Genomic DNA, 13,840 nt, shown 5'->3' with positions numbered 1-13,840 from the left:
CATCACATTTTAGTCTTGTTTTAAAATTCCTAACTGCATGTCTTTGTGAAAAACATAATGTATATGTATGACTTAGATTTAGTAAGAACTGATTAACCCAATGGGCCAAAGGACAAATTCATATAACAATCTGACAATGCCAAACATTTTGTTCAGTACTATGTTGCAATTTACTGTACAAATTTCAGATGGTATCACTATACATTTGATTAAAAATTAAATATTAGTGCTAAATATTTTAAATTTCTAATCATTGTAGCAAAATGTTCGCTGGACATTATTTTACCATTTGTTTCACATTACAAAAATTTCTTGCATAATGTCTTCAAAAAGTTTGTTTTGTTTAACGACACCACTAGAGAACATTGATTTATTAATCATCGACTATTGGATATCTAACATTTGGTAATTTTGACATGTAGTCTTAGAGAGGAAACCTGCTACATGTTTTGATTAGTAGCAGAGATCTTTTATATGCACCATCCCACAGACAGGATAGCACATACCACGTCCCTTTGATATACCAGTCGTGGTGCACTGGCTGGAGTAAGAAATAGTCCAATCATGAATGGGCCCACTGACGTGGATTGTTCCTACAATGACCACACATCAGGCGAGCGCTTTACCACTGGGCTACATCCTGACCCCAATTACTTCAAAAGCTCAGTGTAGTTGAAACTCACAGGTATTAAATACCCAGCAAGCACAATCTGTATTTTATTCTAATTTGGTAGTTAGTAACTGTATGAACACTGAGAAGTTTTCTTTATACCAAATAGCTGATAATGTTTGTTGATTTTCAGCTATTTTTGTTTTTTTGTACATGTAGTAACAGCTGTTAGCACTTTCTCAATTATAGGAGGCAACCCTGCTCCCCCACCGATCAAATTAATGGAATCCTAAATCAAATGAGCAGACTTCGAAAAATTCATGAGGATAAAATAAACGTAAGAGGACTAGACTACTGGTAGTGTATGTTTAAAGGCCAAAGTAATTAATATTGTTAAATTTTTTATAATAATTAAATATTTTTACAGATATATTAGACAAAAATGCCTTACAAGCAGGACAGTAATGTTTGTCACAATATGTGACTTGCAGGCTTTCTGCCAGGCAATAAGGTAGTCAAGGGTCTGAAATCTTTTGAAATTGAACAGTGCATTCATATACTTGTACTTTGACAAATTTTGAAGAGCTGTTCTGTTACTATAATTAATTAATTTCCAATCTTTTAGGGTACATAATTTTACCCGTCATACCCTCTGGCGGAAACCCTGACTTGGAAATAAATACTCGATTCAGTGATACAGATTTACATTTTTACAACAGTAATTTTGATTCTTAGTATGTTAAAAAGTTGATATTTTAAAAAAACCCCACGTTAAACATATACTTAACTGGTCCTGTAACTCGTCGGCACATCAAAGAATATCTTTAATTCTTCAAAGAAATTGTCTGAAATATATATTTAATAGGCTTTGTAATTTATGTACTTGTTCTCTGTGCCAATTTCATATGGAATTATCAGAACTTAATTAAAGCTACCATAATCGAATTCACATTCTTCAGTAGCAAGTCACTTGGTGAAATGTTTTATTTTAAACATTTTCTAAAAGAAAACAAAATCAAAAATAGATATTTTGGCTGAAATGAAAAGTGAGTTGGCCCTGTGTTCTTTAACAACTATTTCAGCATTACAGATTCTACAACTAAAGGTGCATTCCCACAGTGTGTCTTGTGGTAACAGTCCATGGTTTAATATATGCCCAATGATCTGGTCTCAAAATGTGACGTTTTCAACATAATTCCTAAAGTTTACCCATTCCTACAGTGTGATTGCTAGAAATTCTTACTACAAGCCACAGTGTGGAAATACACCAGTCAAAAACCAGCTATCCAGGAGTCCGACTACTACAGGTAGTTAACATTAAAAGGGTTCCTTTTTTATTCACACAGCAGCAGGCAATTCCATGATGGATTGATTTGTCATTGTGGTCAGCTTGTAAAAAAAAGAAAAGAACTGTGATTTAGTATTTTTCATGAACTAACATTTCTGCTTTTTCTTTTTTCTTTTAGAGTCTTTCATGTAGAAGAAGTATAATGTCAAGTCAAGATAATGAAGAGAATTGTTTCAATGGAAGACTCCTGACAATCAAGTAAGACTGTTTTTTGTTTTTAAAGAGAATCAAATGTCTTGTGTTTTTGATGCCATAATTTGTATAAAGACTGAAATGTATCTTTTGTTATCAGCACAGTTTAAAGTCTAAGACCACAGTACTCTGTCTGAAAAAGCATTGTTTTATCTTGAGCAGTTTACCTAGATAACTGACATATGCTTGAACTATAATTGAATATAAGCATGTAAATTAAATGCATTCATTTTGCAGTTCCTTGTATTTTATACACCATAAAATGTAACTTCCCTTTATGGAATTTTGTTTTATATTTTAGTATTTTATGAAATGTCTGTTTAACGACACCGTGGCACCTTTTAAACTGTCATTTATTTTCGGTTTATTATGTTACTTCTTATGACCAGTTAACATACTGGGCCCATATTTCAAAGCTATCTTAGCACTGCAATATTATAAAACCATCTACGGCTATGATGCATGCTGCAGTGAGATCATAACATCTGTCATTGGTTTTAAATATCGTAAAGCTAAGATAGCTTTGAATATGTGGGCCCTGTACTGTTCATTATTACTGTCTTATACTTTGTTTTTTGCAGACCAGCTGAAGTACTCGAATTTTCAGCTGCAGATGGATCCAAAGAGGCCTTTGATATTGTTTTCCTAACCAACACACTTCCTTACCCAATTGCTTACAAGGTAAGTACTAGTTCAGTTGAATGTGTGTGTGTGTCCATGTCTTAACAGATACCTTTCTGTATGGTATTTATATTTTTATCAGTTTGAAAATTTAATAACAATATTATTACAAGATGATGATGATAATAACAAAAATGGTAGTGGTGATGTTGATAATGATTGTATATATCAATAACTATTTTTAAAAATTAATCTAAAGTTCAAGCACATTTTACAGAGCATGCAATCTTGCTGTCTGTCCAGCACTGAGATAAGTTGAATTTTTTATTTTTTTTATTTTAGGTCAAAACAACATCTCCTGAAAAATATCGTGTCCGGCCCAGTTATGGTATTGTGAAACCTGGATCCTGCTCAAAAGTGTTCATATACCTTCATGCAGGTAAGTTGCCAAACTCTTATTTAACTTTTGATTTTACACCTAGAAATACAGTTACTGTACATTTTAGTATAAATAGTTTTTTATTTTTTGTTTAATCTTAATTATAATAAATGCTACCACATATTTTAAAAATATGCAAAACAGTTATTTGACAAGTTAATGAAAGGGAAAAGATGCTTATTTAATAACACATCTACACCAAAGGAAAGTAACTGTTCCAGAACCATGTTTCTAATTTACTCTTTTGACATCACTTATAAGCAATATTAATGTGTGTGTGTGTGTGTGTGTGTGTGTGTGTGTGTGTGTGTGTGTGTGTGTGTGTGTGTGTGTGTGTTTTGTTGTTGTTGATACATATCAGTTTAGTATTGATTTTATGGTACCAATTGGAAAAGTAAGACAGCCATAAAGAAAAATTACTCAACTCTTAAAAAATGCCTAACTAAAGTGAACTTACTTTTATTATCTATATGTATACGGTTTACCAACTTACCTACTTTTAAAATGGTGGCTATGAGTACACTACAGTAAACCAAAGTTTGTTATAAGGGGCTATATCAAAACTGGATAATGATCTAACTTCAATTTGTTTTTACATTTTGTTTTCTAAATGTAAAGTTTGTACCAGGCCTGGTGGTTATCAACTTTTTGAGTCTAGACTTGAGACTCTTAATATAGTCTGAGACAGTAATGTTATGACAACGCCATACAAACTGTATGTTTGTGACGTCATTAGAGATTGAGTCTAGACTCGAAAAGTTTTATAAACACGGACCCTTGTACAAGATGCACATAAAAAATAATTAAATAATTTCATGTACTGGTATTTGAAAAAAAGAAAGAAAAAAAAGAAGAATTATTGGAAAATCTTTAGAGTGCATGATGTCACATCACACACAGTACATAGAGGGCAAAAAGAACTTGCTACAGAATTCTTAAAGACTGCATTACAATTGTGGTCTTTTCGAATCAGATATACAAACATTATTTGAATGGTATATTAATTTCTAGTTATTTATCACAAGTAAATGTTTTTAACAAAGCGAACTATGGTATTTGTAACTAGGATATTGCACATTTAACGGCTGTTCTAGGATGATGTTTTTATTTGCAGAATATAACGACAATGTTCACAAGGACAGATTTCTCATCATGGCCATGGAGCTCACTGACGACAACTGTGACAATGCTGTTCACCTGTGGAAGTGTGTGCCCAAGGACTCCATCATGGAACATCGGTATTTATACAGCTTTTTTCTTCTAAAAACAAATTTCATTTCAGCTGGATGAATCGGGGATAAAAAAAAACCCAAAAAAACTCACGATCTGAGAGTGGTGGGGGGTGATTTTTGGATTTTAATGCCACCCGAAAACTGTTTATGTCCTTGTTCTTTAATGAAAAGCTTACAGTAATGCCCTACATTTTAAGACTGTAAAGCTTTCCAGATTTGTTTTACCAAGGTAATTTTCAGTTTCTATTGCACAGGTTTCATGCTTTAAAAAATCAGTAGCAAATGGATGTGAAATAAACTGTACGGCATAAATGCAAATAATCAGGGAGATTACAGTTGACAATAATTGTTGGTAGCTGGGTAAAACCAAGCACCTCAGCACACTGGTTACTTAGAATCTTTTACAATATAAGTGTCAAATATAGGTTTTTTGATGTGTAGTGTAGGACTGTAAAGGAAAACTCTGCTTCTGTTACATTAGCTATTCCATTTAGCAGAAGCCGATCTTTTATATGCACGGATGAGAGCATGAGCTCACCAAACATAATGGATACTGTGATCCAATGACACCCCATGCAGGCAACTACATGCTCAGCAATAGCTGGGGAATTTTATTTGATTCATTTGAATGCTAAATTATTATTTTTTGATGGATAAACTTCTCTTTTTTTTAAATAGTGGGGTATTTTAATTTTCACATTTTTGTGGTATACCATAAGTGGTATGAAGTATATACTACTCAAAAGAATTTAAGGGTCAAAAATTTATAACCAAATAAGTTTCAGAGTGTATTAGATTGATGATGTAAACTACACCAAATTTTTTATTTATTGTTCCATATTTACAAAAAAACACAAATAAACGTCACTGTATACAAGAAAGTCACATGACATGTTGTCAAAGTTGAAGGTTGTAAAACATGGATTTTACACATTAGAACATTCGTTTAATAGTGTGTGAATCCACCCCTGGCGCGAATACACTCGACACATCGTTGCCTCATGCTGTTGATCAGACGTCTGAAGAACTCTTGGGGAATGGCCTGCCACTCTGCCATAAGAAGTTGACCCAGATCATGAAGGTTGGCCGGAGGGGCATGGTTATCCCGAACTCTCCTGCCTAATTCGTCCCAGGCGTTCTCTTTTGGGGCCAAGTCAGGCGAATATGCTGGCCAATCCATCCTGGCGATACCTTGTTGTCTGAGAAAGTCCGTTACCACCCTGGCGCGGTGGGGTCTGGCATTGTCATCCTGCAGAACTGCCCCGCCGCCAATCTGCTGAAGTCCTGGGAGAACCAACGGCCGGATAATCTCATTCAGATAGCGGATTCCATTCAGATTGCCATCCACCACATAGAGGGGGGTCCTGTGGTGGATAGAGATGCCTCTCCACACCATGACGCTGCCACCACCGAACCGGTGACGTTGTCTAACGTTAATGTCAGCGAAGCGCTCCCCAGGACGTCTGTAGACACGAACCCGACCGTCGTTGAACTGGAGACTAAACCTGGACTCATCAGTGAACATCACTCGACCCCACTGAACACGTTGCCACCGCAGATGAAGCGTGCACCAGTGACGTCTGGCCGTTCTGTGACGTGGTAGGAGTGGTGGTCGAACAGCCTGGCGACGGCAGCGTAGATTATTGGCTCTCAGACAATTGCGTATGGTTTGATCAGACACTCGAGTTCCAGTCGCAGTCCACAGATTGTCACATAATCGGCATGCAGTGGTTGTGCGTTGACGTAGAGCCATATTGGTGATGTAGCGGTCCTCTCTATTTGTAGTGCTTCGGGGTCTTCCCGAACGTGGACGATTTCGAACAGAATTCGTTGCTTGGTACCGTTGCCACAGTCGGCCAACGACACTCTGACTGACACCAAGTCTCCGAGCAACATTTCTTTGCGTATTGCCATCCTGAAGCCAAGCAATAGCCCTTCCTCGATCTTCGATAGTCAGTTGAAGTCGTACCATTGTCGAATTTGGAGTGTGCACCGTACACGAACGCAAGCTCCAATTATACGGAAATTCAGCATTGGGAACATGGAATACACGTGCAAAGCGTGCAAATGAAGCGCTTTGTGAAAAAGCAAGTTATGGGCACTTAGCAGACCTTTCGCTTTTGCCCTAATTTACGTGCAAATGTAAGCATGTTTTCGCCATTAGAACTAGTCGACAGTGTCAATGACAGTAGATTTTAATTCATTTATGGGTTGCTTAGACCCACTTTCGTCAAAATGGAACAATACCATGCGTGACATTATGGTCTAGCTAATATAATTGACATTCAGAAAATAATGTCGAAAATATCGTCTGACCCTTAAATTCTTTTGAGTAGTATATTAAAAGAACTTTTTGTATGTCTGTCTATTAATATCTCCTTCTGTCTGTCCATCCGTCCATCTGTCATTATGTTTTTTTGCAGGTTGCGCTGTATATACAACCCGTGTGCGAGATCTCCAGGAAAACTACCAAGAGCACCAAAACTGTCTGCTGAGCAACAGTTGATCAAAATATCAGACCAGGTAAACATCGACTCACTATAATGTCTTCCCAGTTTGGAACTCCTCGTTTTACTTGTGGTTGTGGTGGATGGACATTTAGGTTATGACAATGGTTATTGTTCAATTTGGTGCATCTGGAGATGGTCCGTTTGTTTAGATGATTCCTTTTGATGTTGCCTGGAATCTCCTAGTTGTAAGATTACTTGTCAGTGGATGAGTTCTATTAGCTAATTTAATGGATGTGTGTTTGTGGTGCCATTGTAGTTAGCTATTAAATTGAGTTGGTAGTTTCTTAAAGATACTTTCTCTGGGCCTTTTTGATAAAAAATATTTGAATATAATATCATCACTGGCCTACATGGAGTTGTGGTTAAGCCACCAGACTTACCGCTGGTAGGTACTGGGTTCACCTCCCGGTACCAACTTCCACCCCACACAGTGGGTAGGTGTATGGCCACTACACAAACTCTCTCTCGCTAACAACCATTAACCCACTGTCCTGGACAGACACTCCAGATAGCTGAAGTGTGTGCCCAGGATAGCGTGCTTGAACATTAATTTGATATAAGCACGGAAAATAACTATAAATGAGTAAAATGAATGAATATAATTTGTCATTGCTAGCTGAGAGCTCTTGAAAGTGTTTCACTCTGGGTCAAGTATAACTCACCATGGGGACTGAAAGTGAGTAGTGTGTTTGCATAAAGTGAGTAGTCTGTTTGCATGGAGTTCTAGTTCATTTTGCATAGTGAGTTGTTTGCATACCATGTCTTCTATTTATGACAGTCACTGTTTTGCAGTGAGATTCAGAGAAGCTACGTTTGCTTAGGTTTAAAAGTCTGTGTTTTACTTCTGTCAAATGTGTTAGTAGGTAGGGAGGGTCAAAATGTTATTAATCCTGTATTGTATTGAAATGTGTATACTGTTATTGAAGATGACTTAGTGAATCCAGACAGCAGCAAGTGTTCACTCTCTGTCTTGAATTGGGCTCTTACTATATCCTGTTTTCAGCTACCTAGGTTCTATTGTTTCAAGTACAGTGTTTATTGTTAGAGGAGTTCTATTAGGTCTGTGATCATTTTACTTTTAAGCATTTACTGTTAACAAGAACACTCAATCTCATGTCATGATTTTGGTTTTGCGAAGTTTGAATAGGACTTGATTTGTTCTTGTTGGCACAACTATACATCAGTTCTAAACTGTTGGTCTTTTTTTTAAATCAGATTAATTACTATTGGTACATAGTTCATAGTGATGAAACAATGGAATGAAATGTTTCAATGAACTTTGATCTATGTTCAACTTGTAAACTTGTCAACTAAGTGTTAATATACTGGGCTTCAGTTTTTTTTGGCTTCTGGTTCTTGTGTTCTTACTCGACCAAATGAATTGATTTTTTCCCCTCAATGTTTGTTGCAATTGTTTTGTAGTTGTTTTTATTTTTTTTAATTTTGATTCTATTTTTCGGTTTACAATGTCAAGAAAGTACATGTACAATTATTTAATTTTGTGCTTGGATAGTGGGTATTGTAAAAAAAAAAATCTTCTTCAAATTCGATCATATCTACAAGTACATGTAAAACAACACTTATTTAATTTGTTTTTTACACCCAGATACAAGAACATAAATTATATAATTGATCTTAATGTCTTTATCATATGAATTTGCACTTACACGTATACATATAAATTAATGTTGCGTAGAATTTTAAAAAATAAATGTAAACAATAAAAGAACATTAGACATATGAAAGCTACAAATGTAACAATATATATTGAAATAAAATAATATATATAAAATAAATAAATTTGCCATCCTCTGACATTACTCCAAAAACATTTATAGTAACAAAACATCATTTATATTTAACTTTGATATTCTTTTGTATGGTGTTTCTTCTTTTTTCTTTTTTCTCTGTATTCGTAGTAGTATTGTAAGCTATGATCATGAGGTATTTCAGCCATTACCTGGTCACAATCACATGGGGATAATTAAAATTATAATAAGTTAATAAAATAATTAAACATTTTTTATTATTATTATTTTTCAGATGCAGTCGATGATAAGATCAAATAACCGACAGGAATATTTGATTCGGTGTCTGCTATTGTCTGTGTTCTTTCTGTACGGCATTATTGTGGTGATACTGTTCATACTTATACGACATCCAGAGTGGCTGAACATCCAGACCACCTGCAAGTCTGTTCTCTTTTAGACAGAAGAAACACTGGGGAAAAATTCATATGTGGACTTTTTTGTTTTAAAGTGGGATTTATATAAAAAAAATTAATGAAGAAGCATTTGATTTTTAATATATTGACGTAAGAATTTATTCCGGTTATTAATTTAAATTAAACTTTGAAGCACTGAATTATTTATTTTTTATTTAGATTAGAAACTTATTTGCTGTTTTTAATTTTAGAATAAGATGAAGAAGTATCAAAACTTATTTGTAATTTTTATTTAAAATGAAGATGTTTGTTTTTAGATATAGATTTTAAAATGATATGCCATTTTTAAATTCAAAATAAACATGTAGATGAAGAAGCACTGAAAATATTTTATATATACCAAAAGATTGTTTGCAGTTTAATTGCATTATTTTTGTACCTTTTATATTTAATACATTCATAGTGAGAAAATGTTTTAATGTTTAAAACAAGATAATTATGATGTAAAAATGGGGCACGTTTGCAGGTGTTATATATATATATATATTATGCACAAGCAATTTTAACAATGTGTGATATATTGATCTAAAAATATTATTTGAGTGAAATATTCTGTGTGTTAAATTAATTAGGCCTTTAGCTACCATTGGTTTGTCATGATACGATTTTTACTCATGGTATTTGTCAGTTAACTTTTCATAAAGCATCACTTTACTAATTTTGGCGACTGTTAAGTCGTCATGTTGAACTTCTCATACATTACTTTAGTGCCCTATGGTATATACTTTTAAGAATGGAATACTAAACTCCATATTGTTGAAATCAATAACCTTTTTTTTTTTTACAAAGTAAGAGAGCCAAAAGTTTTTTTTATCACTAACATTATTAATATTCAAAATATTTTCTCCAAATATTTTAATGATTCAGTTTCAAAATAATTTATCTCATCTATATATTTGTCCATGCAGAAATATATAGATCTAACTCTTATTTGCCAAATCTTTTAGGAGTATAAAAGGAACCCATCTGAGATTCAAAATCATAAATGAGAATACTCGCTATTATTACTTTTAATAACCATTATTTTGAGTCGTATTGTTATTGATACAAAATGTTATGCAATTTAAGTTTTCCACATCGACTTGAAGGTGACTTATTGAGATTATATATAAAAATTTTAAGTTACTGTAAATCTATATATGAAAATTTTAAGTTACTGTAAATGATGTAAGTGATGTATCAGCTCATTAATTAAATGACCCATTATATTTTAAACGAGTAATACAAGAATGAAAAACACAATAATTTTTATCCAGTGGCAAAGAAATCCTGACCGTAAGCTACTGAATTGTGCCACTATTAAGTAAACTACCCTATACAACTATATGCAGTGGGTTTTTTTTTTTTTTTTTTTTTAAACTAGATGCATTAATATCATGATGTATTATTTTCCTGAATTACAGTGTTTACAATTACTTCTGTAATCTATTGTCACAGTGGTGAACTTCACAAACCGCGTCACCTTTTGTTTAACCTTACCAGATTTAAGAAAATAATATTGTTTTTGTGTAATTTATGCAATATATTTATGACATGTTTATAGAGCATGTTGCAATATATTTATGTCATGTTTATAAAGCATGTTTATGTTTATTTGTTAAAGAATATTAAGATTTATTTGTTGAGAAATGCTGATTGTTACAATTACTATAATTTGTTTTAAGTACATAATTTATGCAAGGGCAAAATTACATAAAAATTAAAAAGTGTACATATGATATAGTGTCAAATTACTTTTAAAAATGTTACATTCTGTATATATGGTGAATCTATGACCAAGTTAAAATTATATATTTAAGAGAGTTGTAAAAGAAAACCAATCAAAAAATTAGAAGCAAAAATGTCTACTGTTATTTTGAAACTTACATAATTGAAAAAAATATGAATGGGGATATTTTCTGAAGTTTACTGGAAAACTAAATAAACTTATATGCATTGATCACTTTCTTGTTTTGTTTTTCACTTGCAAACATAAATGCTTGATTAAACAGTCACAAATATTAACATTTTGCAAATCTATTGCACCAGTATGTTCTAGTTGCAAAGATTACATGAGCTGTGTGCTGCACTAACTTTATAAAATGAGTTTATGAACTGGTTTTATTACCAGAGTGAGAAGTACAATTTATGAATTTGATAAATTATCAGAATATTTATTGGCAACATTTAGATATACGAAAAAACATTTAAAAATAAATTTCATTGATTTCAAAGTTCAAATACTGGTGATACACAAGTTCATATGGTATTTTTGTTCATTACATCACTGAACATTAAACCTTGCTGTTACAAGGTTCTTGTACTTGAAAAAACATTAATTTCAAGGACATTTCCTGGACATGAAATGTTCAATCAGTGAATGTTTTTACAACAAATTGTCTGAATTTAAACAGATTATGAGGACATAAAAGTAAAGATGCAAAAGAAATAAACCACCAATTTTTTTTGACATTTCCAGGACACTATAAAATTTAATGCTTTTTCAATGACATTCTAGGCCTGGATTTTAAAATCACAAAATTCAAGGTCATTCCGGGATTTCCAGTGTTAACCCAGAGTTAATTTCAAAACTCAGCATAGTATGTGAAAACGGTTCATGTTCTCTCACTTTAGGGGGTGTCGTTAAACATGTATTCTATTCTCTCACTTTTGAGGCGGATCATAGCCCGTCGGTGGGTCCATTTGGGCTATTTCTCGTTCCAGCCAGTGCACCACGACTTGTATATCAAAGGCTGTGGTATGTGCTATCCTGTCTGTAGGATAATGGATATAAAAGATCCCTTGGAAAAATGTAGCGAGTTTCCTTTGTTTGACATCCCATAGCCGATAATTAATAAATCAATGTGCTCTAGTGGTATTGTTAAACAAAACAAACTTTATATCAGTTTAACATTTGAAAGCCATGGTTAAATGCAGAGGTGAAAAGCCTCTGCGTAGTTTTGGAATTGCACTTTTTAACGCTGCATGAAAACTGATCAGTTGAGGCAAAAATAACAAAGATGCACACCTGTGTTTTATCCATTACCTGCTTATTCTGTTACATGCAGTATGTCGCAGACAGGACAACACATACCATATGATTTGTCTTTGATATACCAGTCATTGAACAATGGTTTTGTGATGTACAAAATCACCTAAATTAAAAACAATTACTCTCCAATCATCTTGTTCTTTCCCCTAGCCACCTTCCAAGTTGAAGCTTCAATGCAATTGCAGTTGCACAATTTCATCCTTTGGCAACACCCCATCATTTGTCGTGCCGTTACCAAGACCAAGACCAAATTGTTTAACGTGCACATTCAGAGCAAGCTGTTGTAGCACACGCCTGTCCTGGGCACAGGTACTGGCCTCAACCAGTTCATCCGTCCAGGACAGTGCCATTACTTGCTGTAGCAGCTTAATATAGTCCAGTTTAGGAATTAGTTCCTCATTAAAAAAAATACTTCAAAGTTCTGATATGCTTTTTGAAATCTTTCTTTGATATTACACATAGGTTGACCTCTCTAGTATTTAAATAACCCATTGGTGTGAATTAACTTGATATGTGTAGTACTGATAACAACTGTGTAAGTGGTGTGGTGCCACTTGTATAACAGCAACACAAGGCAGTGGTAAGGCACAGGGGCCATTAATTCAAAACTTTCGTGGTCGACTGGTGTTGATTTTTTTACACAGTACTTGTCAGTTGAGAGTACTCCCTAAAATTAGTAGTCCCATGACCCTCTCGACAGTGTTGTATTTTTCAAAGAATATATTCTGACAAAGAAATTGTATTGAACTGCATGGAGTAAGGAAGGAAATGTTTTATTTAATGACACACTCAACACATTTTATTTATAGTTATATGGCATTGGACATATGGTTAAAGACAACACAGATATTGAGAGAGAAAACTCACTGTCAACACTTTATGGGCTACTCTTTTCGATTAGCAGTAAGGTATCTTTTATATGCACCATCCCACAGACAGGGTAGTACATACCACAGCCTTTGAACTGCATGGAGTAAATAATAGTGGTGTGTAACCTTTATTGATAAGTCTTCCCCACAATGACGGTATTAAAGCGTAGTATTACATTGCATAGGCAATCCTTCATACATAGCCTATGTGTTGTGCTGCAACTATACAGAACAATATTGAAATAAACCCAATACATATTAAATCATTTTTATTAATTTGTGTTTTCTGTATATTTTATATTAAACATCCATTGTATCAAACAGAATACTCTGTCAAGTACATATAAATGAGACAAGAATTCTGGTACACTGAACTAGCAATCAAAGCACCTTGTTACAATACTGGTATATATATTTATATATTAAATACTCTTTCAATGAACTTCAAGAGACAATTTTCATAATTACACTGGCAATAATTGGCATGCTTTCGAAAAATAATAAATAACACAAGCTACTTTCAACCTAGAATCATAGAAGACAATTCAAGATTTGTTTTGAATCTAGAATAAATTCTGAAAAGAAACTGCTTCATATCCAGCAAATTTTAATCTGTTTAAAAGACCAATTTTGCATTTAATGTACTAGCTGAAACTAATACTATTCACTTTGTCTGATTTCTCGTTGGTGGTTCAAATGCAAAAGGCTTACCATATTTTTCAGCCTATAAGCAAGGTGCAGTTTATAAAACGATGTGCTTTATT

General features: G+C 33.7%; 1 protein-coding gene across 3 annotated transcripts in view; it reads left to right on the top strand.

The window, feature by feature from the left end:
- The window catches only part of LOC121374993 (motile sperm domain-containing protein 2-like), a 29,529-nt gene extending 18,414 nt beyond the window's left edge, over window positions 1-11,115 (top strand). Inside the window, exons 12-19 of one of the 3 annotated variants that reach the window (XM_041502173.1) lie at window positions 860-947; window positions 2,077-2,156; window positions 2,732-2,831; window positions 3,114-3,210; window positions 4,325-4,448; window positions 6,866-6,965; window positions 7,569-7,628; window positions 8,996-11,115. In XM_041502173.1, coding sequence (XP_041358107.1) covers window positions 860-947; window positions 2,077-2,156; window positions 2,732-2,831; window positions 3,114-3,210; window positions 4,325-4,448; window positions 6,866-6,965; window positions 7,569-7,628; window positions 8,996-9,160 — 814 coding nt within the window. In that variant the 3' untranslated portion in view covers window positions 9,161-11,115. The remainder of the gene's footprint in view (window positions 1-859; window positions 948-2,076; window positions 2,157-2,731; window positions 2,832-3,113; window positions 3,211-4,324; window positions 4,449-6,865; window positions 6,966-7,568; window positions 7,629-8,995) is intronic. The other 2 variants (XM_041502175.1, XM_041502174.1) reach the window with 2 other exon arrangements.
- Window positions 11,116-13,840: the final 2,725 nt, after the last annotated feature.

The sequence above is a fragment of the Gigantopelta aegis genome, chromosome 6 (assembly GCF_016097555.1).
Source record: "Gigantopelta aegis isolate Gae_Host chromosome 6, Gae_host_genome, whole genome shotgun sequence".
In the NCBI taxonomy this organism is placed as follows: Eukaryota; Metazoa; Mollusca; class Gastropoda; order Neomphalida; family Peltospiridae; genus Gigantopelta; species Gigantopelta aegis.
Note: the sequence above shows the minus strand (reverse complement) of the source record. Positions and strands in the feature narration are given on the sequence as shown.